Source organism: Delphinus delphis, chromosome 11 (genome assembly GCF_949987515.2).
Source record: "Delphinus delphis chromosome 11, mDelDel1.2, whole genome shotgun sequence".
Classification (NCBI taxonomy): domain Eukaryota; kingdom Metazoa; phylum Chordata; class Mammalia; order Artiodactyla; family Delphinidae; genus Delphinus; species Delphinus delphis.
This window is the reverse complement of record NC_082693.1, coordinates 27,837,485-27,864,487: the sequence shown is the minus strand read 5'-3', so window position 1 is coordinate 27,864,487 and position 27,003 is coordinate 27,837,485. Positions and strand designations below refer to the sequence as shown.

The 27,003-nt window shown below is 36.4% G+C and overlaps 1 protein-coding gene across 1 annotated transcript in view; it reads left to right on the top strand.

The window, feature by feature from the left end:
* SYT10 (synaptotagmin 10) overlaps window positions 1–27,003 on the top strand; it is a 75,548-nt gene that overhangs the window by 12,004 nt on the left and 36,541 nt on the right. The window contains exons 2-3 of the mRNA XM_060026158.1: window positions 10,265–10,622; window positions 23,325–23,892. Coding sequence (XP_059882141.1) covers window positions 10,265–10,622; window positions 23,325–23,892 — 926 coding nt within the window. The remainder of the gene's footprint in view (window positions 1–10,264; window positions 10,623–23,324; window positions 23,893–27,003) is intronic.

The window sequence follows — 27,003 nt, the reverse complement described above, 5'->3', positions numbered from 1 at the left end:
GCTCCTTTTCTGCTGTGTGTTTCTCTGTCTTCTCATGTGCTTACCTTACTGTGTTTGGGGTCCCCTTATTGCAGCCTGCAGGTTTGTAGTTCCCGTTGTTTTTGGTGTCTGCCCCTAGTGGCTAAAGTTTTTTCAGTGGGCTGTGTAGGCTTCCTGGGGAAGGGGACTAGTGCCTGTGTTCTCGTGGATGAGGCTGTGTCTTATGTTTCTGATAGGCAGGACCATGTCTGTTGGTGTGTTTTGGTGTGTTTGTGACCTTATTATGATTTAAGGCAACCTCTCTGCTAATGGGTGGTTTTGTGTTCCTGTCTTGCTAGTTGTTTGGCATAGAATGTCTAGCACTGTAGCTTTCTGGTTGTTGAATGGAGCCTTAGCATTAAGATGGCTATCTCTGGGAGAGCTTTCGCTATTTGATATTATGTGGATCTGGGAGGTCTCTGGTGGACCAATGTCTTGAACTCAGCTGTCCCACCTCAGAGGCACAGGCCTGACACCCTGCCAGAGCACCAAGACTCTGTCAGCTATGCAGCTCAGAAGAAAAGGGGGAAAGAAAGCAAGAAAGAAAGGAGGGAGGGAGGGAAGGGAAGGGAAGGGAAGGGAAGAGAAGGGAAGGGAAGGGAAAGGAAGGAAGGGAGGAAGAAAGGGAGGAGAAAAGGGAGAATGAAAGAGGGAAATAAAGGGAGAAAGAAAGAAGAGAGAAACCAAACCAAAAACAAATCCACCAATGATAACAAGCACTAAAAAGAATAGTAAAAACAAAATAAAGAAAAAAGAAAAAACTGACAGACAGAACCCTAGGACAAATGGTAAAAGCAAAGCTATACAGACAAAATCACACAAAGAAGAATACACATACACACTTACAGAGAAAAAAGTTTTTAAATATATATATCTATATTTTAAAAAAATAAATAAATTTTAAAAAGGAAGAGAGCAACCAAATCACTAAACAAATCTACCAATGATAATAAACTCTAAATACTAAACTAAGATAAACATAAAACTGGGAACCAGTCAGTCACATACAGCAAACCCCAAGTCTACAGTTGCTTCCAAAGTCTACCGCCTCAATTTTGGGATGGTTCATTGTCTATTCAGGTATTCCACAGATGCAAGGTACATCAAGTTGATTGTGGAGATTTAATCTGCTGCTCCTGAGGCTGCTGCGAGAAATTTCCCTTTGTCTTCTTTGTTCACACAGCTCCTGGGGTTCAGCTTTGTACTGGCCCTGCCTCTGCGTATAGGTCGACTGAGGGCATCTGTTCCCGCCCAGACAGGACAGGGTTAAAGGAGCAGCTGATTAGGGAGCTCTGGCTCACTCAGGCTGGGGGGAAGGAGGGGTACAGTATGCGGGGCAATCCTGTGGTGACAGAGGCCAGTGTGATATTGCAACAACCTGAGGTGCACTGTGTGTTCTCCCGGGGAAGTTGTCCCTGGATCATGGGACCCTGGCAGTGGTGGGCTGCACAGGCTCCCAGGACGGGAGGTGCAGATAGTGACCTGTGCTTGCACACAGGCTTCTTGGTGGCTGCTGCAGCAGCCTTAGATCTTCATGCCCATCTCTGGGGTCTGCGCTGATAGCCGCAGCTCGTGCCCTTCTCTGGAGCTCATTTAGGTGGCGCTCTGAGTCCCCTGTCCTCGCGCACCGTGAAACAATGGTGTCTTGCCTCTTGGTCAGGTGCAGACTTTTTCCCAGACTCCCTCCTGGCTAGCTGTGGTGCATTAGCCCCCTTCAGGCTGTGTTCACACAGGCAACCCCAGTCCTCTCCCTGGGATCTGACCTCCAAAGCTGGAACCTCATCTCCCAGCCCCCACCCATCCCGGCAAGTGAGCAGAGGAGCCTCTCTGGCTGGTGAGTACTGGTTGGCAGTGATCCTCTGTGTGGTGATCTCTCTGCTTTGCCCTCTGCACCCCTGTTTCTGTGCTCTCCTCTGTGGCTCCAAAGATCCCCCCACCAACCACCCCGTCTCCGCCAGTGAAGGGCCTTCCTAGTGTGTGGAAACTTTTCCTCCTTCTCGCCTCCCTCCCCAAGGTGCAGGTCTCATCCCTATTCTTTTGTCTCTGTTTTTTCTTTTTTCTTTTGCCCTACCCAGGTACGCAGGGAGTTTCTTGCCTTTTGGGAAGTCTGAGGTCTTCTGCCAGCATTCAGTAGGTGTTCTGTAGGAGTTGTTCCACATATAGATGTGTTTCTGATGTATTTGTGGAGAGGAAGGTGATCTCCATGTCTTATTCCTCTGCCATCTTGAAGGTCTCCTGCCCATCCTTGTTTTCTTACAAAGGAAGACATGATCCAATCTTTTCACCTTTGCTTCAGACTCCACCCATGGTCACCTTTTATGAGACTTTACTATTAATTATTCATTCTGCTTAATTTTCTATCTCTTCTTGTCTACTGATTCCTTCCCATAATTAAAATATGCTAAAATATTGCACATCCAAACATCATCAATTCCATGTGCTACTGTTTCCCTCTTCCCTAAATACAATGTCCTGAAGGAACTATCTACACTCACAGAATTCACATCCTCACTCCCATTCATTCATTAAACCACATTCATCTGTTTAACAGTTTCTGCTTCAGTAGTCTCCTTGAATGCACTAAAGACCTACTTGTTAAAGTTAATGGATACTTACCAACCTTTGTTTTAATTGAACTTACTTTAACTTTTTATGCTGTTTACCACTTCTTAAAATATTCTCTAAACTTCTATGAAAGCACATTGGCCTCATTTTTTTTCATACTTCTACTCTTTCCCAGTCTTCTATGCAGGCTCTTTCTTCTTTAAAGTTATCTTTCTTTTATTATCGGTGTCGTCAGGAATCTGTTAAGGGACTTTTATCTTCTCTTTCATGGATTCAGATTCTACTATTTAAGAAAGTCCTTCAATTTTATCTTGAGTTGCAGTGACCAACAGCTTACTCAAAATTTCTATTTGCATGTTGGGTATGTACTCCAAACCCAGCACAGCTGAAGCTGAAGTCATTGTCTTCCTCACTTCAACAACCTGTTTGTCTCCCAGTGAATCACATTCTTGTCCTTCAATCTTCACACTCTTTCACTAGAGCCTTGATTTCCCAATGTGCTCTGTTTCCCATTTCAGCCACCCTTGTTCAGAACCACTATAATCTCTCATGTGGATGACTACTATAATCTGTTAACTATTTTTTCATCTTCTAGCTGGCCTCCACTCTTATCTTCTCCCTAGCCAGAAGGTAATTTCTGATATATATATTCAACCATTTCATACCTTGACTTAAAAAATGTTCCTGGGACTACTTATTTGAATTTGAACTAAGTCCAAACTCATAACATCCTTCATGTCATAGCCAAATACTGAATCATAAAAACTCATTTTAAATGTTTTGATGACTTTATAAATTCTCACAGATCCTCCCTTAATCTTTTGAGAGTCAGATTCTTTTTTTATCTTGTTAAACAAATTTTGTTGAAAAAAAAGTCATAAAGACCTAAGAATTAAACTATTGGTTTTGTTTTTAAATACTTTTAATAATTAGTCATAATTTCAATAATAAGCAACGTAAAAAGTGTGTAATACAATAAGCTTCTTTTTATAATTTTAGTTTTATTTTTCTCAATAAAATTCTAACTGATGCAACTTCTTTCACTTCTTGCTGTTGTGGGGAAATCTCTTCCCCCCTTGCTTTACATTTCTGGATGGAAGGAGCTACAAATAGGATAATCATGGAATCTTGGCCTACCCCATCCCTAAGAAATGACTTACATGTTTCCCCCTTTTCTTTGAGTTATAACCTTGATATCCTCAGGAAACAAATATTCTCTACTCCTTTGTGTAGTAAATTTTATAGGGTCAAGTACCCATGGGGAACACATGTGGTTGTCCAGCCAGGACTGTGACTGTATGGGCTAGTCTAGTTAATTCAAGGTGATATATTAGCAAATCCACTTTCTAATGGACCTAAGCTGATATTCACTTTTTTTTTTTTAATTGCTACCTGCTTGAACTGTTTCTCTGAGCACAACTGAGTAGGAAAATAGAATGTTATTTATTAACTTCCTGAAACATTAATATTTACTTAGAAATTTTGGTCTCCATTATAAGCAAATTCACTCCTTTCAGTACTAAATAGCATTAGAAGATGTGTTTCTCTTCTAACTAATCTGTGAATCACCATTCAATCCATACTCAATCCATACCTATGCCTCTTTTCCCCTAGGTACTCTTGTTTAAAGAAAAAAAATAGTTGACAATAGTAGCAACCTATTGTTGCACTTATGCAAATTATGATGCTAAATAATTTACATACATTTCCTTATATAAAACTCACAACATTCCTATGAAATAACTATAAACTCCCCCATTTTACTGAGACTCTTAATGTCTAAACAATTTGCCCAAAGTCACACAGTGGTGGAGTTGACATTTTAACCCAGGTCTAAGTGGTTTCACAGTATAAGTTATATTATACTATTTTCCTAGTATAAGAATTTCTACATATTCCCTGCATATCACTCAACTTTTAGCCATCTTGAAGTTCACAGACATTTGAGTGTCTTTTCAGATAATTCCCCAAATGTGTATTCAGTAGCTCCATAAATATTTTTTGACCTTGTGATATATACTAGACACTAAAAATAAAAAGGTAAATAAAAGGAGTAAGTGTATTGGTAGGATGGGAGCATTTGGAGAAGCAAAATAAATAGACATCCACAATTCCTTGTCCACAATTATGAAACCTCCAAACCTCTGAAACCTGAAAATTATTTTGCAAATTGTCCAATCTGGGGACTTCCCTGGTGGCGTGGTGGTTAAGAATCCGCCTGCCAATGCAGGGGACACAGGTTCGATCCCTGGTCAGGGAAGATCCCACATGCCACAGACCAACTAAGCCCGTGCATCACAACTACTGAGCCTGCGCTCTAGAGCTCACAAGCCACAATTACTGAAGCTTGCGCACCCCAGAGCCCGTGCACCACAACAACTGAGCCCACATGCTGCAACTACGGAAGTCCACGGGCCTAGAGCCCAAGCTCTGCAACAAGAGAAGCCACCGCAATGAGAAGCCCACACACTGCTGCGAAGAGTAGCGCCCCCTCACCGCAACTAGAAAAAGGCTGTGTGCAGCAAGGAAGACCCAAAGCAGCCAAAAATAAATAAAAATTTTAAAAAATTGTCCAATTTAGCACCAACACGTTACCTAAATTGGCATTAAGTTGCTTACAGTCTTCAGTGATCCCACTCAGTGTGACTGATCCATATATTTCATTACATATATATTAATGTGTTTGGTTACTAGATGTTATCCCAGATAATGTATACCATACTACCTTTCCAATATCCAAAAGAAAATAATTTTTGAAACCATCATGTCCTAAGTGTTTGGGATAAAAGATTATAGGCCAATAAATTATTACTAGTGCTATGGTAGTGGGTGTGCTTTAAAGGCCCTTAGGGACAGAGGAGGCAGAGAGAGCTTCAGGGAAGAGGTACTACTGGATCTAGTTTTTGAAGCATGAATACAAATTTGCCAGGCACCCAGACAGGAGGAAAAAACGCCCTGGAACTATTTGAAACAGCCCGAACAAAAATCGTGAGAGAGTAACTTGTGGTCAGGAGAAGGAGAATAGGTAGTAGAGTGGCAGAAGAATGAAGTTGGGTCAATAGCCAGGGGTCAAATCACAAAGACACTGTGGAATGCCATGCAAAGTTTAGATTTGACCAGATTGGGTAATTTGGAAGGATGTTAGGCTAAAAGAGGTAAGATGACCATTTACTAAGTTTCCAGAATATGACTTGATTCCCGCTACTCTGGTACAGTTGATAGTACAGCCTTTCACTTTCAAAAGTGACTTGGTTTGGATGAAGTATTTTATGAACCACATTAGTGAGAAGGGAGATGTGATATTGTGCATATATATTTAGTCTTCTTCCACAGTTCCTGGCTCACAGCTCCCAAAACCCTTAGAATTTCCTTAGTGATGAGAGCCATGTCTTTTAGGTTAATGAGGTGATTTTTGGACCCCACCTAAGGATGAGGGCTGTTTTCCAGAAGAATCAACCATGTGATTAGAGGGTTGGAACTTTCAGTCCCACCCCTCCTGACCTCCTGAGAAGGGAAAGGGGCTGGAGGTTGAATCAGTCACCAGTGGCCAATTATTTACTCAATCATGCCAATGTAATGAAGCCTCTATAAAAACCAAGAAGGATGGGGTTTGAGAGCTTCTGGGTTGTACATGCAGAAATTTGAGAATATTGTGCTCTGAGCTTCCATGCCCTTTCCCCATACTTTGCCCTATGATCTCTTCCATCTGGCTATTTCTGAGTTATATCCTTTTATAATAAACTGGTAATCCTTTTATAATATATCCTTATATCTTTTTATAGTAAACTGGTAAAGAAATTAGTTTCCTGAGTTCTGTAAGCTGCTCTGGCAAATTGATCAAACCCAAGGAGGGGTCGTGGGAACCTCCAATTTTTTGCCGGTTGGTCAGAAAACTACAGATAACAACTTGGATTTGCTACTGGCATCGGAAGGGAGGGGGGCAGTTATGCAGGACTGAACCCTTAACCTATGGAATCTAATGCTACCTCTGGTAGGCAGGTGTCAGAATTGAGTTGAACTGTAAGAACACCCAGTTGGTATCCAGAGAATTGTTAGTGGTATGGGAATTCCACCCCCCACACACACACAAGTTGAAACTGGGTCAAAGAACCTAAAAACAGGGGGCATTTTCAGTTATAGACTGAAAACTCTTTCTGTCCTTTCCTCTATCCCACATTGTCCTGCAGTTTCCTTATATCTTGGCTTTGGCTCCAACTGAGTTGAAGTTAACCACTGAAGAAGTTAATTGAGTTAAAATATCCAGAAAAATATAATGTAAGTGGAGCTGAAAACACACGAAAGTTATGAAGCCATCATTGGCTTCCTCCATTTTAAAACTGTAGTTAATAATCAGGAAGCACATTCATTTTATAATTTTTCTCTTTCCCTCAAGGTATGGTGCTAATGGATAATTTTAAAATGTAAAAATAAACTACAAAATATAAAATATGATCACACATTCCTCACCAATGGAATATAAATGGAAAATATATTCAATGTAGCTTTAGCTAGCAATTGAAAAATAAAGGAAAATATTAGTGTCTATGTATCATAGCATGTCAAAATTAATTTTTATTCTTATAATTAAGTAGCAATAAAAACTTGGAATTATTTCAATTTCTTAATGGATTTCCATCAGCTACAAATTGAGAGTTTAACCAGAACCATTTTATCTCACTAATCAGAGAAATAAACAACCTATCATTTCCCCATCAGGTCAGTGAAAATTAAAATACAACAATATTTCTCTAAAATTGTAGGAACTAGTAAACTTATATGATGTTTTTTGTTAGTCAGTCTGGGGTTCTTTTTGGAAATACCTAGTAAAGCTAAATAATGTGCGTAACATGTGACCCTGTGGTTCTATTTCTAGATATACTTTAGATAAATATTCACAAATATGCACAGGGACAAGAGTACAAGGATGCTCATTGTAGCTATGTTGTAATAGCAAACAGTGGGCATAATCCAAATATCCATCATGATGAAGTATTGTGGAATGCTGTGACATGAAGTTAGACCTCAAGTATTGTTGAATTTAAAGAAAGCAAACTGAATAAAGAAATATGCAGTAGCCATTTATATTAAAAAATTGTATTAAATAATTCTATATTTTATAGTTACTTAAGAGATATTTGTTTTTATTAGTGCTTGGGCTGGACAGACACACACCAAACTGGGGTTAGTGGTTGCTTTGTAGGAGGGGTGGGACCTCCTGGATTTACAATGGTGGTTAAAGGAAATTGGATTTATTCTTTAGTTTTCTAGGGCTGCCATAATCAAGTACTACAGACTGGGTGGCTTAAACAACAGAACCTTATTCCTCAGAGTTTTGGAAGCTAGAAGTCTGAGATAAAGGTGTCAGGAGGGTTGATTTCTTCTGAGTCCTCTTCTCTTTGTCTTGTCGATGGCTGCCTTCTCCCTGGGTCTTCACATGGTCTTCCTTCTGTGACTGTCTTTGTCTTTATCTGCTCTTCTTATAAGGACACCAGTTATATTGGGTTAGGGCTCATCCATATGACCTAATTTTGCCTTAATTACTAATTTAAAAGCCTCTATCTCCAAATACACATTCTGAGGTACTGGGGTTTAGGACTTTAACTTATGAATTTGGAGGGGATGGAGGGACAGACACAATTAAGCATATAACATATTTCTAACATCTTTATTTAAAACAAAGCAACAAAAGAAGTTGGTTTCATATTTGGCACTGATGCTAAACAAAGTTGTAAAAGAAAAGTATAAGGTTATCTAAATCTAGAAAAATTTCCCTCATGGGAAATCTATTTGGTCTTCCAAACTTTAAGAGTGCTATAACACCAGGTTGCTAACATTGGTTATTTTAGGAAGGTGAAAATGGAAGTGGGTAGGGGGATATTCTTAACATTTTTTAATGCTTTTACTTTTTAAAACAATTGTAGATGTGCAGAAAAATTTAGGAAAATACTACAGAGTTCCCATATTTCCCACACCCAGTTTCTCCTATTATTAACATTTTACATCAGTATGGTACATTTGTTACAGTTGATGAACTAATATTGATACACTGTTAACTAAAGTCCATATTTTATTCAGATTTCCTTAGTTTTTACCTAATGTCCTTTTTTTTTTTTTTTTAACTCCAGGATTCCATCTAGGATACCACATTGCATTTAGTTGTAATGTCTCCTTAGTCTCTGGGTTATGACAGTTTCTCAGACTTCCTTTTTTTTGGACAACATTGGTGGTTTTTTGTAGAATGTCCCTCTACTGGAATTTGTCTTCTGTTTTTCTCATGATTAGATTCAGGTTGTTGGTTTGGGGAGGAAGACCACAAAGATAAAGTGCCATATTCATCACATCCTATCAAGGGTATTAACATGATTTGTCACTGTTGATGTTCCCTTTGATCACCTGGGTGAGGTTAGTATTCTTCAGATTTCTTCTGTGTAAAGTTACATCGTTTTTGCCCCTTTCCATACAAGTACTCTTTAGGAGAAAGTCACTTTGTGCATCCCACAGTTAAGGAGTGGAGAGCTATGCTCCACTTCCTTGAGGGCAGAATATCCACATAAATTTTTTGGCATGCTTTTGTATGAGAGATTTGTTTCTTCTCTGCCATTTGTTTATTTATACAATCATTAACTTTTTTTTTTACTATATCCCTTTTAATTATTTTACATAGTAAGCATATATTAATTTTGTAATTATTTTAATTTTAAAAATTAATTAATTTACTTATCTTTGGCTGCATTGGGGTCTTCATTATTGCGCATGGGCTTTCTCTAGTTGCAGGGAGAGGGGGCTACTCTTCATTGCAGTGCATGGGCTTCTCATTGCGGTGGCTTCTCTTCTTGCAGAGCATGGGCTCTAGTAACAAGAGCTTCAGTAGTTGTGGCACTCAGGCTCAGCAGTTGTGGCTCATGGGCTGTAGAGCACAGTCTCAGTAGTTGTAGCACACAAGCTTAGTTGCTCCGTGGCATGTGGGATCTTCCCAGACAAGGGCTTGAACCCGTGTCCCCTGCATTGACAGGCAGATTCTTAACCACTGCACCACCAGGGAAGTCCTTGTAATTATTGTTAAATAAGAATATTTTAAAGATATTTAGATAAGAAATCATCAACCAATTTTGGACTTTAGAAATTAGGAGCATGAAAGCTTATTAGAAAGGACCTATGGAGTTTGAAAATACAAATAATTGTGCACCCATTCTCTATTAGTAATGTGTTATTCTCATTTACACCATAGAAAGCAGTTTATACAAATATTTAACATTACCTGCTTAGAGAGTAAGAAGGTTGCATCTTTAGATCCAACATGAAGCAAACAGAAGCCTTTCTAGTTGTATACAGTTTCAGAGCATCTTAAGCTTCATGACTTCAAGGCAGGTTGCATGTAGCTAACCTTCATTTTGCAAACTCTTGGAACGTTTGTACTATACTTGGAAATGATATGTACATATCATGCTTTTCTTGTATACAATTGGAAACTTTCTGGGAAAGAAATTTTTGTCTCCTTTGAGAATTTCCAAACATAATTATTAATATTTCCTCCCTACAAAGATACTTAAAAGTAAATTTTTGAAACTCTAAATCAGCAAACTATTAATAATAACCATAATATCAAATTATCCCACTGTTGCTGCCCTATTACATACACTATCAATGACTTAATATTTCTTTACATTGTAATTTTTTCCAGATATTTCAGTCAGCCTGTTAGCAGTTGTTGTCAGCTTTTGTGGCCTGGCCTTGTTGGTTGTTTCACTTTTTGTCTTCTGGAAGTTGTGCTGGCCTTGCTGGAAGAGCAAACCTGTGACTTCCAATGTCAATACCCTTCCACAGAGCATGTCAAGTGCTCCCACTGAAGTTTTTGAGACTGAAGAGAAAAAAGAGGTTAAAGAAAATGGAGAACCAGCACTAAAAGCTATTGAGCCTGCAATAAAAATCAGCCACACTTCCCCTGATATCCCAGCAGAAGTCCAAACTGCTTTAACAGAACATTTAATTAAACACGCACGTGTGCAAAGACAAACTACTGAGCCTACATCTTCATCCCGGTAAGGAAAGATCAAATATATAAAACTATTTGTGATGTGTGTGTGTGTGTGTGTGTGTGTGTGTGTGTGTGTGTGTGTGTGTTGTATGTGATTTTCTAAGAGAAAAACTGAGGTGGGAAAGGAGAAAAGAAAAGACAAACAGGAGAATGAGAAAGACACAGGAAACAGATAATAGAATAAGGAGGGAATTGGCAGGACAGAATAAATAGGGATGAAGAGACAGAAATTAAGGACAAAGAAGCCAAACAGAGAGCAGTACCATGAAAGGGGCTTACTGGAATTTGAGCTTTCATTAAAATCATCTAATTAGAGTTTTGTTTTGTTTTGTTTTTTGCGGTACACGGGCCTCTCACTGCTGTGGCCTCTCCTGTTGCGGAGCACAGGCTCCGGACACGCAGGCTCAGCGGCTATGGCTCACGGGCCCAGCCGCTCCGCGGCATGTGGGATCCTCCCAGACCGGGGGCACGAACCCGTGTCCCCTACATCGGCAGGCGGACTCTCAACCACTGCGCCACCAGGGAAGCCCGAGATTATTATTTATTGACTTTTTCCTTTGAAATATCATTGTTTGATCATTGCTATTTGCAGTCTTTCAATTTAGTTTAAAACAACAAATAAATATCAAGAAAACAGCCATTTGCAATGCGTTTCATGAAATCATCCACAAGTTCACAGTCAAAACTGAGTAACAGAGACTAATGTTTCGTCTACAGTTGTTTAGCACCTACCCCATAAACTGCTGGAAAATTTCATTGCTTATTTGAACTCACATAGACCAAACTCTTATACTGGTGAAAGTATGGTAAGTTCCACAAGAGCTTTGGTGAATATCGAGCATAGCAAGGCGTGTACATGAAAGGAAGGAAGAGGGAGACCTCCTTAAGGAGATACATTTTAAGGAAGTGCATTTTAACTCATCCTGGAAAAATCAGCAGAAGTTTGCTTGGAGGAAAATAATTTGCTGTGGTGTGTATTGAATTGTGTTAACTGTAAAGGGAAAAAGATTCTTGTGAAAAAACATTTTTTCTACTAAGTATGGTCTTCAATCTTTAACATGAAAAACATGTTAGTAGCAGTGTTCCTCTGATTCCCAGAAGTAGCAACTAAATTTACACTAGGACAGGGTAAAAATCAATAGCAATGGGGGTGAGTGCTGTTTTCTGCTGATTGACTTCCTAATCTTACCTTCCTACTTCTCTAAATCAAAGATGCATCCAAGCTTTCTGACATGACATACTTTTTGTGGGCTTGGAAATCTATCAAGTTGAAAAACTTCATGGGTCATGCTTGCTACTAGGATTGAAAGAATATTCAATATATCTTTTATAAAATAGAAAAGGATTGTATCTATAAATAACTTGTCTTCTTTCTGAAATAAATTCCAGAGGGATGAGTAAGAATAATTGTTACTTTGGGGATGAGAAACTTTGGGGTAAGGAGGATGGATGGAGGTCTTATACTTTTCTGAGCTATTTAAATTTTATAACCAAGGTATGCCTCATATTTAGTTATTATGTTGACAAGTTTTCCTGAGCAGTGCATTTGGGTTCATTTTTATAATCCAGTATACATTCATTTAAATTTATTTATGGATATTTAACTATAAAATAGTTATCCCATGTGTCACTTCTTCATATTTATAGGAAAAACTGCTTCAAAATTATCTCATGTGGTTGGTTACTTCATTGTCGTTACTATCAGAACTGAAAACTGTGGCCAACTATGGTATTTAATAAAGCCTTAACATACCCAGAAATTTCAGGGTAAAAATGTTCAATTAACCTACAAAATATTTTTTTAAAATATTGATAATGGCTATGACAATATATCAACTTAGTATTCAGAATTATTCAACTCTTTTAGTTGATAAATGCACCCTACATAAGGACACTCAATTAATGAAGACAAATTGAGGTAAACTATGAAAATAGCTTGCCTTTCTTTGTGCAGAGTTTTTTTTGGAAACCTCAGAAAAATGAAGTACTATCTCCACAATATTATTTGCTGAATGTAAACATACAGCTTATCTGATTATCCCTAGCTAGGGGAGAATGAAAGAATACATACTGAGAACACATGTGTGAAGACTTGGTTTTGGTTGCAGAATTGGTTTCTAGAAATGAAATGCAATAGGGAATGACAACAGGTCATTTTAGCCCTGGATTTCTCAGTTATTACATGAAATTGAAGAAATCAGAAAAAAAAAAACTTTTCTCTCAATCTTAAAAATTGGATTGTACATGTACATCTCATATTTTCTTAAGAGAAAAAGTGGAATACAAATTCATAGTTCTGCTAGAATTTTGATATAATTTCATTGACCTCTTTGAATTTCCTTGTTTATGAGTGGCTGAAGAAGGAAGAAAAAAAAGTATTGTTTTTGAGTGCCTGCAATTTAGTCACTGTGCCAGGCATCCTTCCTGATAATCCTCTGCCAGCCTGTATGAAGTAAGTATTAGTAATTATCCCCATTACTTGTGAGTTAACTGAAGCCCAGAGAGAGTTTAAAAATTGCCTAAAGCCATGCAGCTTGTGAAAGTTAGAATTCAGATTTATCCAGATTGATGGAACATGTTTTAAGAGTTAAAGCCAAGGGAATATGGATTTTTGCAACCAAAGATTGTTAAAGTCTGCTGCGGACAGGTAGTTTGGAGGTTGGAGAATGAGGGCCACTTCCTGCTCATTCTGCTCAGTTAGAAATGTGGAATTATATGTGGTTATCACGAATAACAAGGGTCATGAGTTTAATCTATTTGGCCTTGGGATGAATTCCTTGTAGAAAACTTGATTATTCCTAGTTCTCAAAACCCCTCATCTATATAATTACTTCATCATACTAAAAATTACCTTTATATAGAGAGGAAGGGGAAATTGCTGAGTTTATTATGCAGACAGAGAGGTCCAGGGCACATCATTATAAATCAGATTATTCTGCTCAAATGCTAACTTTTCACTGAGGTCTAGCAAATCAGAACCGCCCCCTGCCCACCACCCCACCACTCACACACGCACACACAGTAAATTTAACTTTAATGCTTGGTTTCCTCACCTTATTAATATATCCTAGCTCTAGTCTGGTGTTGGGACTCCATTTTATTTGGCTCAGACAATAGATGACATATCCTCTCAAGTTTTATTTGTCACTATTCTTAAGCAGCATCTTGATTAGTTAACAGCATTGCTGGAAACTGCCACATTTCCCAAGTTCTCATCCTCCTTTTCAAATACCCGGACATTCGGCCCCATCAGCCTGCTGGCAGCCAAACAACCCAACAGACGTCTGTGTTTTTCTTATTATTAACATTATTATCACATCTGTCTTGATTGACTGTTGATTCATCCAATAGCCTTACTCAGTAGATACAGTCAACAGATATAACTTTTAGGTATAGTCAGTGTATTCTACATACTCTGTCCACTCTGCAAACTCTAGTGAACTGGGAAAAAATCCACAACATAATGCAGAGAGATAAGATACCAACTTCAATATAAGGAACTACAAGTGCAAACTATGTCGTGGAGAATGTGGAATTAAGATAATTAGAAAAATCATTTTTAGCTGAGGCATGGAGAAGTCCCATTAAACTGAGACCAAAGGAAACTAGGAATTCACATAAAGACAATTGGAAAAGGGTATGCATTCCAGATGGAAATATTTTATGTGAAAAGACACAGAACAGCAAATCTTATCATGAAAACAGCAGGTACGTTGCCTTGATCAGAAAATAGATGTCAGTGGAGGAATAATGGAAGATAAAGTCAGCTGGAATTAAAGTCTGAGGAGGCCTTGGAATCATGGCCAAAATTGTTCAAGGTCTGTCCTGTCAAAAATATTTGCAGCAGAAGAGTCCCTTGGATAAAGAGCTGTGTTTTAGGAAAATTAATTTGACAACAGTTTGTAGGACAGACCATAGAAAAAGGCATCTATTTTGAAAGTAATATAGTAGTTCAGGCATGATAAAAATCTTATAACATTTTGAGTCCATACTGCCCCACACATATAGCTCTACACTGCCTTATTAGGCAGAAAACCTGCCAATTTTATTTCTGTACTGATCTTGATACCTAGACAAAGCACTGTAGGAACTCAGGGTATATTTGTTGAATTTTAAAAAATCAGTAAATGAATTTTATGACTTCATTTTATCTATCCAAATGGATCTTTCATGGTTGCCAGTTAGAAGGGTGCTTGGTCTTTTTATCATCCTCCTGTAGACCTCAACTCTCTGCCTGTGTGCTTTTGCTTATGCTGCTTCCCTTGTCTAGAATGATAAACTCTTTTTTATCCACTATAAGATCTTTAAGGAAAATGCATCTTTTTCTGTCCAATTATAAGCTATTGTCCTTTAAAGCCATAGCTACAGTCTAGCAATTATTTATTTTCTTAATGTTGAGCTCTAGCTGTGTGCCAGAACTGAGATGTTAATTTCTCAAAGAACAAGTCTGTATAACCCACTTTAACGTGCTCCTAATTTCTTCACTGGGTAGGTGCATAATAAGCATCAAGTGAGTGATTTGGATTGACTGATGATCTCTCCACTTTGCTTTGCTTCTTTAAAGACAGTATCAGATGGTGAGATAAACAGTGCTAATATTAGAAGAAGGTTAATGATGGTATACTCCCAAGGATGAGTATGAGGACCTATTTTCTGTGCATTCATTAATAGTGTGAAATGAGGTGAATTGTAAGCGGCAAAATATTTGTTGAGGATGAGAAATCATGTAGGTTAGCCACTGTTAGAGAGGATTCTAAGTACCTACTGAAAATAATTTGGAAACCTAGTGACAGATCCATTTGAACATGAACAAAAGCATGACATGGAAAGAAATCATTGACTCATATGTGCTGATGGATTTACAATTAGCTATGGTTGTTTAGAAAAGTAATTCTTAATATCATCACACATAAAGTCAGAAAGAGCACTCAATGTAGATTGTTAGAAGAGAAATGAAGAATTACATAAAAATATGTAATACTAGAGTGCATAGTTTTCTTTGAGATTTTTTAAAAAGTTAAGTCCTTCTCAAAAGATAGCAAAAATTGCAATTTTCATTCCAAGATACTGTAAGGAGTGGAAGACAAGATGTTACACAAAGGAAGAATTTAAATGGTATTTAACCAGCTAGGATATCAAGAAGCAGTGCTTGGCCAGAACAATAGAGAACCTGAGATCTAACTCCTTGAAATAAAAATTCATAAAACATGCTGTGCCGGTGCTTGAGGTGGTTAAATAATCTCCGCTATGAAACATATGTATCTGGTATATAAACTAACTTCTGAAATGGGGTGGCTCTTTGATCCAAGGTCAGAGATAAAACCTTATAAAATGTATTCAAACTTGGAGAGTTTGTTTTCTGGCACTGATAAATATTATCTCCTCTTTACAAGCACTAATTATAAATTGATTAGGACCTTCTTCTTCATAGTACAAATAATTCTTGGGAAGTTGACTTTTATTAGTCACAAGAATCTTGTAGTAAATTATTTCATACAAACTCCAACAGACATTTCTTGAATCCCAGCATGTGTTTATTATGAAATTCATGAAAAGATTAATAATATTTAGTTATGCTATTATAAAGACTACTAGTAGAAGGGTTGGGGATTGGAAGGTACATCTGAAACAAGTGATTTCAATACACTCTTTACAGTATGCTCAAGGAGATGTGGAGGAACAGAAGGAGGGACCCAGGGTGGTAGGTCAACTCAGTTGGAGGACTACAACATTTTTCTTCAAATCCTAGCTGACCTCTCTAGGAGAGAGGCTCATGATAGCCAGCAACATACTTCCAAGTAAGGGAAGGCCTAAATGACAAATTGAGCATAGAAATTTAGAGCTAGAATACATAATTAAGGTCAAAAGACCTTATAGGGACCTAGCAATACCAAACAGAATATTCTTGGATTTATTATTCTGACAAGTAGTTATTCTGAGTTTTTTTAAATTTAGGCTTCATTTTATATTACTTCTTTTCTTTAATATAAAATATTATGTTCTCAGAACTTTATTTGTAGATCAAAAACTACCAACCTAATTACTTCATACTGTATTCCTTTAAATATATGCTGGATCAAAAGCAATTGCTTATCATCTCTTGTTATGATTTGTAAACCTTTTTTTTAACATGGTGAAAGGCCAAGGGACAAGTATTTACAGAATAAGAACATTCATTTCCTTAATTACGATTAAAAAACAAGTTTCCTGTCAATTCTTTGAATAGAATAAAGATAAGTTACTTAAATTAATTTTAAGCATTACATTGCATAATTGAGAAGAAAACCAGTTTTTTCTCGAAACAGCTTTTATTATGATTGGATTGTTAGTCATATGGCTAAATTCTTCAGGGAAAATTTTTGACTTATTTATTCAACAGTATTTATAGAACACTTGTTATGTGCCAGGCATTTTTCTAGACATTTGATACACATTAGGGAACAAAACTCAAAATTCCCTACCTGCATTCTTGTGGAGAGGAACCAAACAACATAACTAAGTCAGTTACATGATGTTTTAGAAGATAATAAGTTCTGTAGAAAATAATAGTACAAAATAAAGGGGTTGGTAGGTCTGAATGAGGAGATGGAAGGGTGGTCCATGCTGGTGTTTGTGGAGAACTTTCCTTGTGGAGAAGGGAACCACTGCAGACGTCCTGAAGGTGGAATCTGCCTTTTGTGTCCCAACCACAGCAAGGAAGCCAGTGTAGGTGTAGCAGAGAGAACCAGGTGGAGAATGCTAGGAGAAAAATCAGAGAGGTAGTAGGACCCAAACCACTTTTGGCTTTTACTCTGAGTAACATGCAAAGCCACCAGAAAGTTTTTAATCAGAGGAGTGTCATGATCTAACTTGTTTTGAAAGGATTACTCTGTTGTTTTGGGTATATACATTGAAGGAGGCAAAAGGATAGAAGCAGAAAGAACACTATGGAGGCTGTAATCCAGGCCAGAAGTGATGTTGGTTCAGAGCAAGGAGATGGTAGTTAATGATGGATATATATATCTATACCCTGACTGGATTCAGGATATACTTTGAAGATAGAACAAACAGACTATGACACATTAGCTTGGGCATATGAGTAAGAAAAGAGGAGTCAAGAATGACTGCATGTTTTGGCCTGAGCGTCTGGAAAGATAAAATTGATAAACATGAGGCTGTGAATGGAGTGAGTTTGGGAGCCAAAAACAGGAGATATGGGACTGTTGTGTTTAAGGATTTTGTTAGAAATCTTAGTGGAAAAATTGAGTAAGCAACCAGATAATAACTCTGGAATTCTGGAGAGAATCTGCGAAACATATGTAAACTTGGAGTCCACATAGAGATGGTGTTCAAAGCCAGGAGATGATATCATCAGAGAGGTGAGTGTAGATAAGAAAGAGAAAACCAGAGATGAATCCCAGAAGTACTCCAATATTAAGACATCAGGAACAGCATTGTAGACTGAGAAGTCGAGACTAGTGAAGAAGGAAAACCAGGAGGGTATAACCTGAAAGCCAAGTGAAGAGAGTATGTAAACAATCAGGAGTGATTAACTGTCAGGTGACTATTGTAAGGTCAAGTGGGGTGAGGACCATGGATTGACCGCTGAGTTTAGCAATGTCGGGGAGACATTATTGACATTTTCAAGAGCTATTATGTCAGAATTGGTATGTGAAAAACTAGTTAGAGTGAGTTTATATAGAACGGGAGAAGATAAATTGGACAGTGGATGTACTATCCTCAACTCTTTCAAGGAGTTTTGCTGCAAATGTGCTAGAGAAACAGCAGTACAGAGAGAGGAAGTAGAATGAATGGAAGGTTCCTATAAGATAGCAGAAATAACAGTATCCTCTTGTGCTGATGGTAATAATCCAGCAAAGAGGCAGACTTAATAATGCAGGAAGCAAAGAGGAGCAGTCTTGAAGGTGACATGAGAGAAAATGGGATTTAATATACAAGTGGAGGGATTGGCTTTAGATAATAGCATGGGTAATTAATCATATCAGAAAGGTAAAATATATGGATACAGATGCTGATAACAGGGTTGATGAGGTGGAAGATTTCTGCTCTTTGCTTCAACCTCATTAGTGAAATAGGAAGTAAGGTCATTAATTGAGATTGGGAATGAGGAAGGTGTTAGAGGTTTGAAGAAAGGTGAGAAGGTGTGAAATAGTCTTGTGAATCTAGCAGTTTGAGAGGGAGAATGGTTTGCTGTTCAGTGTTAGGGTTTAATGAGGAATGTGGTCATGAATTTAAAATGGAACATTGAGAGTTCTTTTATGTTCTTCTCTAGTTGTATTCACTTGCACAGGTACAGGTATAGAAATGATGGAAAGTTGAATTCAACCAGGACTGTGGTTTTGCCCTGCAACTAAGAAGGTAGAGAGCAACAAGAGAATTGGGAATGTATGTGTGAGAGTGGCTCTGTTGATTAACAACGGAAATGAAACTGGATAACGAGGGAAAAGTGACATCAAGGAACTAGGGATTATGAAATAGTGATAGAATCAGTGTATTGGAGGTTCTTGTGAGTTGGAAAAGTTATTTGAATTGGAGTATAAGAGGGTGTGAGCTGGAAAGAGGTGTTGCTCAGAGAGAAGCATGTGTGAAATTGGGGTTGTGGAGAGTTTGCCGCTAATAATAATGACGAAATCTGGCTATGCACATGGTAGTAACTGAGGTAAATAGAGAACATTATTAGAGGAGAGAAATTAAAAGAACCTAGAGGCCAAGTAGTTGGAAGAAACTTGTTCACTGCTAGGAATCGAAGCAAAAACATTGTCAAAGAGAGTTAGTGAACCAAGTGATTAAAATCACTTTAAAGGGAGTGATTTGAGTATTAGTAAATGACTAACAATAAGTGGTAATGGGGATATGATCTGTTGACTTGAGTTTTAGAGCCTGGAGTGGTGTATTAGGGAGAATGATGTGAATGTGGTAATGAAGGACAAGAGGAATGGACAACTTCACTTCTAGGACCAATGGAACAAGGATTATTGCAAAAATATCAACCACCACATGAGAGGGGCACAGAGCAAACTGTCCTTGGGGAAGAATCAGGCTTCTACTAAGCAATAATGTGAGAAGAACATTTAAAGAAGAGATTAAAGATATAAAGGATTGTGCTGACATCAGACAATGAATTAATTTCAAAAATTCCTTGTGGTATATTATACAACTTAGTCTGCCTTCATATATGTAGTGCCCTGCATGGTATATGCTCAGATATTTTTGTGCTGAATGAGTCACCCTTGTCATTGTTTCAAATTGAATGGAAAAAATAGGGAACAAATAAAGATGAAAACTTTGTTTACCAGAAAATTAATTTAGTCTTATTATTTGAGCCTCCTTAGCTATAAAACAGGGTTACAACTTTTAATATATGGTGATAGTTTCCTATATAAATATTATTAATATTAAAACAAAGAGAGATGAACTCCTTGTAAATATATTGAATAAACAAATAAAACACACCTCTTATTTCTCAAGCAGTACCTAAGATAAATTTAATAGTTAGTAAAGACACTGCAAGTAAGAGTAGGAGGATATAGGTTTCCCACTTAAGGAAGAAAGAACTGCTGCAGCTGAGAAGTGAGAGTCAGAGGGAATCTGTTGTCCAGGGTGGTAGACCAGGACATGCTCACACAAGAATGACTTTGTGCCAACTCTGTATCCCCAAACAGGAAACCTAGATTTGAGATTGTCAGAACCAGAGAGTTCATTATGGCATTTGCCCTTCAGCTCCATGTGTCCTAAACTCTAATGATAATTATTAGCAGTATGAAAAATGGTAGGTTTCAAAGTTATCTGTAATATCTCATTTGACCTTCACAACTATGAAAGGATGGTTTTATGGATGAGGAAAGTACACATCAAAAAAGTGAAGTGACTTGCCCAAAGTTGCTGTTACTCCATAGGGAGGCTGGGACCAAACTATAGTCTGATTTCAGTCCAGCATTTTTTTAATCTCATCTCAGTGTAATGCTCTTCAAGCGCTTTCTCCTGGGTAGTGTGGAAAACTTGGCACGGTTTCCAGTGAGATTCCGATTCTGAGATTCCAGATTCACACATTAACCAAAGCAGCTCTGTCCATACATGTTGAACTTCTGGTCTCTGATTTTGTTTGAAAGAAAGGATCTGTTGGTGAAAAAAATATTTGAAAATTACCATATTAATACATTTTATTCCTATGGCATCAGATAATATTGACTATATCTAGTAGTTACTCTCAGATGTTTCAGGTAGGGTGGGAAAAGTTTCTCCTTCTCCATCTGGAAAAGTACTTATGCGGTGCCTTCCTAGGTTTGAAGGGTAAGAGTGCGGTCAGTAACAGTCAAATGGCCTGTACTTTAATTGGTTGGTATTTGTGTGAGACTAAATAGACACTTACCACTGTCATTCCAAAAGAGAAAAAAAAATTCAAGAAGATAAAGAGGATCTGTGTTGTCATGGCAATAGTTTAACATTGTAATAATTAAAGCTTCTCTTAACTGACTAGCTAAACTGTGACTTAAAACATGAACTATTTACTCTATAATTAGGGCACTGGCTTACTAGAACAAAAATGTTACTGCTTTTTGATTCTTGTTAGAAGGGGCTTTACAGCTGCCCATTTAGATTCAGTGGCATAAGAAATAAATTATTGAATTTTTAGGGAGAGGATAGAATCTTAAATTATATTATGTTGAAAAGCATTAGGGAGGTGAAATTATAGATCAATTTATTTTAAAAAAGGAATTAATTTCTTGGGGGCTTTTTGCTCACAAAAATAAAAAAAAAATTTAAAATTGTTGCATAAGTGAAAGTGATTTTGGCAGAAATATTAGATTGTTTAGTAAAATATTCTAAATCTCTTAAGAATATTGAATGTATTAACTGGATTATACTAGACCTCTTTAATAATTCACAGCGACACATACTACCTGTATTCCTTTCTAAATTCTTATTATTTCTTAAATGCTCCCTGATGGTTCCCTGACCCTAATTTAAGCCTCTGATCTTGTATATCTGGAATAGATTCAGGATCAAAATACATTTCATAGCATGTTCAATGCATTAAAATGGGATCAATCTGAGGATCAATCTGGGGAAACAGATCACTTCAAGCTTTAAGTAACTTAGTAAAGACTTTTACGTATATACTCACTTAGATACTGAAACTAAAATATTGGGTCTTAAATTCAGTATAGTTTTAATTAGGAGCTTATTCCCTCATCTGAGATAAAGTTATCCTAGTTTGTTTCTTTATATAGAAATAATTTTTCAATTATGATCAAGTGGAAAAAGGTATAACAACAAGCATAAAGGATTTTGAAGTAAGTGCTGGAGAGACATTGAATTTAAGAGAGAGATGAAAGAAGGAAAGCCAAGCTGAAGGCTACTGTAGAAAGCAAAGTATGAGATGATGAGGATATGGACCAAATAGCAATGGAAATAGAGTAGAATGGACAATTATATGAGATGTCTCAAAGCAAAAAATCAACAGGACTTAGAAAATTAAGCAAATCCCATGAAATAAAGGAAAAGTGATTCAAACAAGCATAATGCAGGATTCCAAGCATAAGTGACTGACAAAAATGTTAGAGCTATTGTCAGAGATTGTGGAAGAGTGAACTGGTTTGAAAGCAAAATAGAGAAAATAATTAGTTTGCTTGAGTTTGGGGCAAAATTAGGACATTTGTTTAGAATCCCCCTTCAAGACAAAGAGATATGGAACTAGGATTTTGTCTATCTGAGATATATCTAGGGAATCACCAGATTAAAGGTAGTAATTATAGCCCCAAAACTGATTATTAGTCTGATGGAGTGATTGAGAAGAGAAAAGAACAAAAGACCTGGAACCAGACCTTGAGGAAACACATAAGTTGACATAGCTCACGCTAGAAATCATGGAGAAACTATGAGAAGCAGATCTTAATGCAAGTCACATTTATGAGCCATTAGTAAGCTGATACACCTAATGTTCTGGAAATGTTGGAGAGATAAATAGTAACAGTGAGTATAGGACATTCAGTTTGAATTTTAAGAACTATTATTTAGCCCCAAACTCTAAAATTCTACAGTCTTTTAATCCTTAAGAGTTTCTGAAGCCCACTCCATGTTGAAAAAAGGAAAATGTACTCATTTTTTTCTGTCATAACTATATATTCTTTTGAAAAATACACATTCATCTAGTTATCTTAAGTATTAGAAATAACACAGCATAAGAATATGTGGACTTATGTTTTTTAATATTGTCATCACTAAAATGGGAAATTCATAAGACCAAAATATCCAGATGAAAAGAAATCAGCCATCTGAATGATTTGTTTACATAATGTTTACATCTAGATACACCCAGGTAACATTTTGTAGAATATTGAACTTTTTTGGTAATCATCTTTCTTTACAATTGTGTTTAAAAGTTTTGTGCTTATTATGGTACATAAAAATACCAAAAGCTCATAAAAATGTACATATGTGTGTTTTAGGTGTTTCTATAATTTTAGGAGAGTTTTTCTTTGAATATTGCATTCCTGGTTTTTCAAAAGTAACTCGTGTGTGTGTTTGTGTGTGTGTGTGTGTGTGTGTGTGTGTGTGTGTGTGTGTGTGTATCCATCTGTTTATTGCTGTAGATATAATGCTCCCATTATCCTGGGTGTGGGGTAGAGTTTATATGCCACTGTATATAACATTATCATCAAAATGATCTACTTAAACGATTTTGTGTGTATGTGTGTGTGTACAGACACAATTCCTTCAGAAGACACCTACCAAGGCAAATGCAGGTTTCCAGTGTTGATTTTGGCATGGGCACAGAACCCATTTTACAAAGAGGAGAAACAACAACCAGCATTGGGAGAATAAAACCAGAGCTCTACAAACAGAAATCAGTTGACTCTGAGGGCAACAAGAAAGAAGATGTCAAAACCTGTGGGAAGCTTAACTTCACCCTCCAGTATGATTATGAAAATGAACTTCTAGTTGTTAAAATTATCAAAGCCTTAGATCTCCCTGCTAAAGACTTCACAGGAACTTCTGACCCTTACGTGAAGATGTATCTTCTTCCAGATAGGAAAAAGAAATTTCAGACCCGTGTGCACAGAAAAACTTTAAATCCTGTGTTTGATGAAACTTTTCAGTTTCCTGTAGCATATGATCAACTAAGCAATCGAAAACTACATTTCGGTGTGTATGATTTTGACAGATTTTCTAGACATGACATGATTGGGGAAGTGATTTTTGATAATTTGTTTGAAGCCTCTGATCTCTCCAGGGAAGCCACAGTATGGAAAGATATTCATTGTGCTACCACAGTAAGTTATAATTCCACCAATGTATTCCTTTTTATTTGACCTGCAGTGATATAGAAAACTAATTTTTACCCACATTAGTTCTACAAATTAGGGAATTTATGTCCTAAATACCTGCAAACAGAGTATGTGATTACATACATACATAATAATTCAGACACTTAACACTATGTAGGTAACATTAGTGATTGTATAAATAAAATAATCTTTTCCTTCAACATCTAACCTTTGTTTCTACACTTCCTGTTTGGGGAAATTCATTACTTCACTGTATTGGACATTTCTGGTAATTTGCCAAAAATAGACTTTTTCTCTTGTAAAATATTTATCTGTAACCTATTATCAGCACTCAATTTCCTCATAGTTATTATTGACTTTCATTATTTAAGATGATTTTGTTCCTCAGATTAAACCTAAAACGTACTTTGATGCCACCGGAAACTCCTTGATTTGGTCTAAAACAGCCCATTCCTTCAGGAGATTTTGTGGAATTGATAAGATTATAGCATTTGAAACGCTGAATGATCAAGAAGTAATTGTTTACATTAGAACTTTTCCTTTACATTACAAAATGCTTTTTCTGATTATAAAATAATTTAATATTGAAAATTTTAGAAACAGGGTAAAAAACATAAAATTAAATAATCCATAATGCCATGAATTATATGTAAAAACTTGGCATATTTCTTTCTACTTTTTTTTCTATGAATGTTTTAAAATAATTAAGATCAAACCAAGTTTAAATTTTTTCACACTCACTTTTTTTGTGCTATATATGTTTTAGTACATGATGTTTAAATATATGATCCATTTTCCTAACCATTCTTTTTTTGTTGGACATTTGAATTAGGCATAAATTTTGTTAGACTAAAAATTTGTTGCATTCTCTCTACATAAATCTCTTTTTTATTCAAGATTATTTGTCCAGAATAGAATTAGAGAAACACAATTAGGGAACTGGTCTCTTTGGAGGTTAGATTGCTAAATTTTTTTCATTTATTAGTTTTTAAATGAAGGCATTTAATTTTTTACTACCAGGTTGTCTTAACGTCTTTTGTCTAAGTTTTACCACAAATTATAAACTAGAAATGTTGAAGTTTTGGACAGTGACAGGGATTATTTAAAAAATAAGAAAACTTTCTAAAATGCAAAATAGCTCCTTTTGTATTTTCCCTTTATTAATGTTTTACTAAGTACAACCAGTATTTAGGGTTATTAAATTTTCATTATTGGGTTTTTATTTCATGGTCTCCACTATGATAATCTATTAGGGAACAAACTGGATTATATTTCAAAGGCACATTGGGGCTCTTTTGATTTCATTTTTTTTTCACTTTATTACTTATATTCCTACAGGGATAAAAGTGTTGAAGAGTGAATTTTACTGTTTTAAATATATGACACCTTCTGTAGAAGTCTACAAATGCAGATAATTATTAATTATTAGGTTATTTCTCTTGATTTGCCAATCTTATATTAGTCCTTCTTTTATTCATTCAACAATTATTTGCTGATTGCCTACTCTGTGTTTGATGTACTGTAAGTACTAGGGATGCAACAAACGTTACCATAAAAAACTGTTTTGTTCATATATTTGGGTACAGGTAAGTAACCCCTAAATGAAGTCTAAAAATGTACATAATTTTATAGGTGATTGACAGTGGATTATTTTTTTACATTCATAAGTTTTTGTATTCCATACTGGTCCTTAAAAAACAGTAAGAATCCCTTGTGGAAGCTTCAATTTTTGACTGCTAATAGAACATAAACTGGGTTTTTTGGTAAATATTAATGAATTCTTCAATTTTATTTTCAACTCTCCCATGTGCTTGAAGTATTAAATTTTTATTTCTGCTGTAAAAATTACCACAAATGTAGTGTCTTAAAATAACACAAGTTTATCACCTCATATTTCTGTAGGTTAGAAGTCCAACATAGGTCTTATTGGACTAAAATCAAGGTATTGGCAGGGCTCTGTTCCTTTCTGGAGCCTCTAAGGTGGTCCATTTCCTTGCCTTTTCCAGATTCTAGCAGTCACGGGCATTCCTTGGTTTAGATTTAGCCCACGTGAGCAATCTAGGATAAGCTTCCCATCTCAGGGTTTATAATCTTAATTACATCTGCAAAGTCCTTTTTGCCATGTAGGTAGCATACTCAGGTCAGGATATTAGGAAGCAGCCATCTTTAGGGATGCCTTTATTCTGCCTACCACAGCATAGACATTTTCATTTCAGTATTCTGGATATGAAAGGAAGTATGCAGATAATAAAATGTATTATTAAATTATCCTAGTCAAACGACGTTTCTCTTTGACTGTAACACTGAGCCACACACTGTTCTAGATACTGTTTATGACTTTTTTGTTGCGAAGATAGTGATGAAACCTAAATTTCTTGACTACGGGACCAAAGTTCACAATATACACTAGCATCATCTTTATGGTTAAAGTAGTATTTAATTAAAACTTCTCTTAAGCTTTTGAAAAATTATTAAACAATTTTATATTCTCAGATTAATAAAAATAAAAAAATAATGTGAGTTGAAATTTGCTTAAGAAACTGTCTTTTCCTACTCACACGTCTTTAATTTTAAGTAATTTCACACAGAAATTATAGAATGTTCTAGAAAGAAGGAGAAAGGAAAGAAAGTAATGTAGTCATATGCCCTCACTAAATACTTGTTGAATAAATAACTTAGCATATTTGCATATAAGGCCAAGTGAAAGAATGTATGTTAGTAAAAATCTCCCAGAAGAAAAAAAGAACAGTGCAATGATGTACCTTTTGATATGCTTGGTTATATTTGTTGACATTAACTGCTTTCTGTAGGCAAAAATTATTCAGTGTGTAGCACAATTTCATATGTAAAATAAACCAGAAATATTTTAAATTTATTGTTAAAAAATCCTAAATGGTTGAAACAAGAGGCACGTATCATGTATTTATAATTTTATTACCAATAAATTATTTCTATGCAAGAGGGGTTAATATTTTTATCAGGAATTAGCAGGTTTTTTTTAAATTTCAGGTTGAATGAAAAGAAAACAATAAAGGCGTGTCTTTATTCTGTGCAAAAAATTAGTTTTCACTTTAGAGCTGTATATTACAAATATGG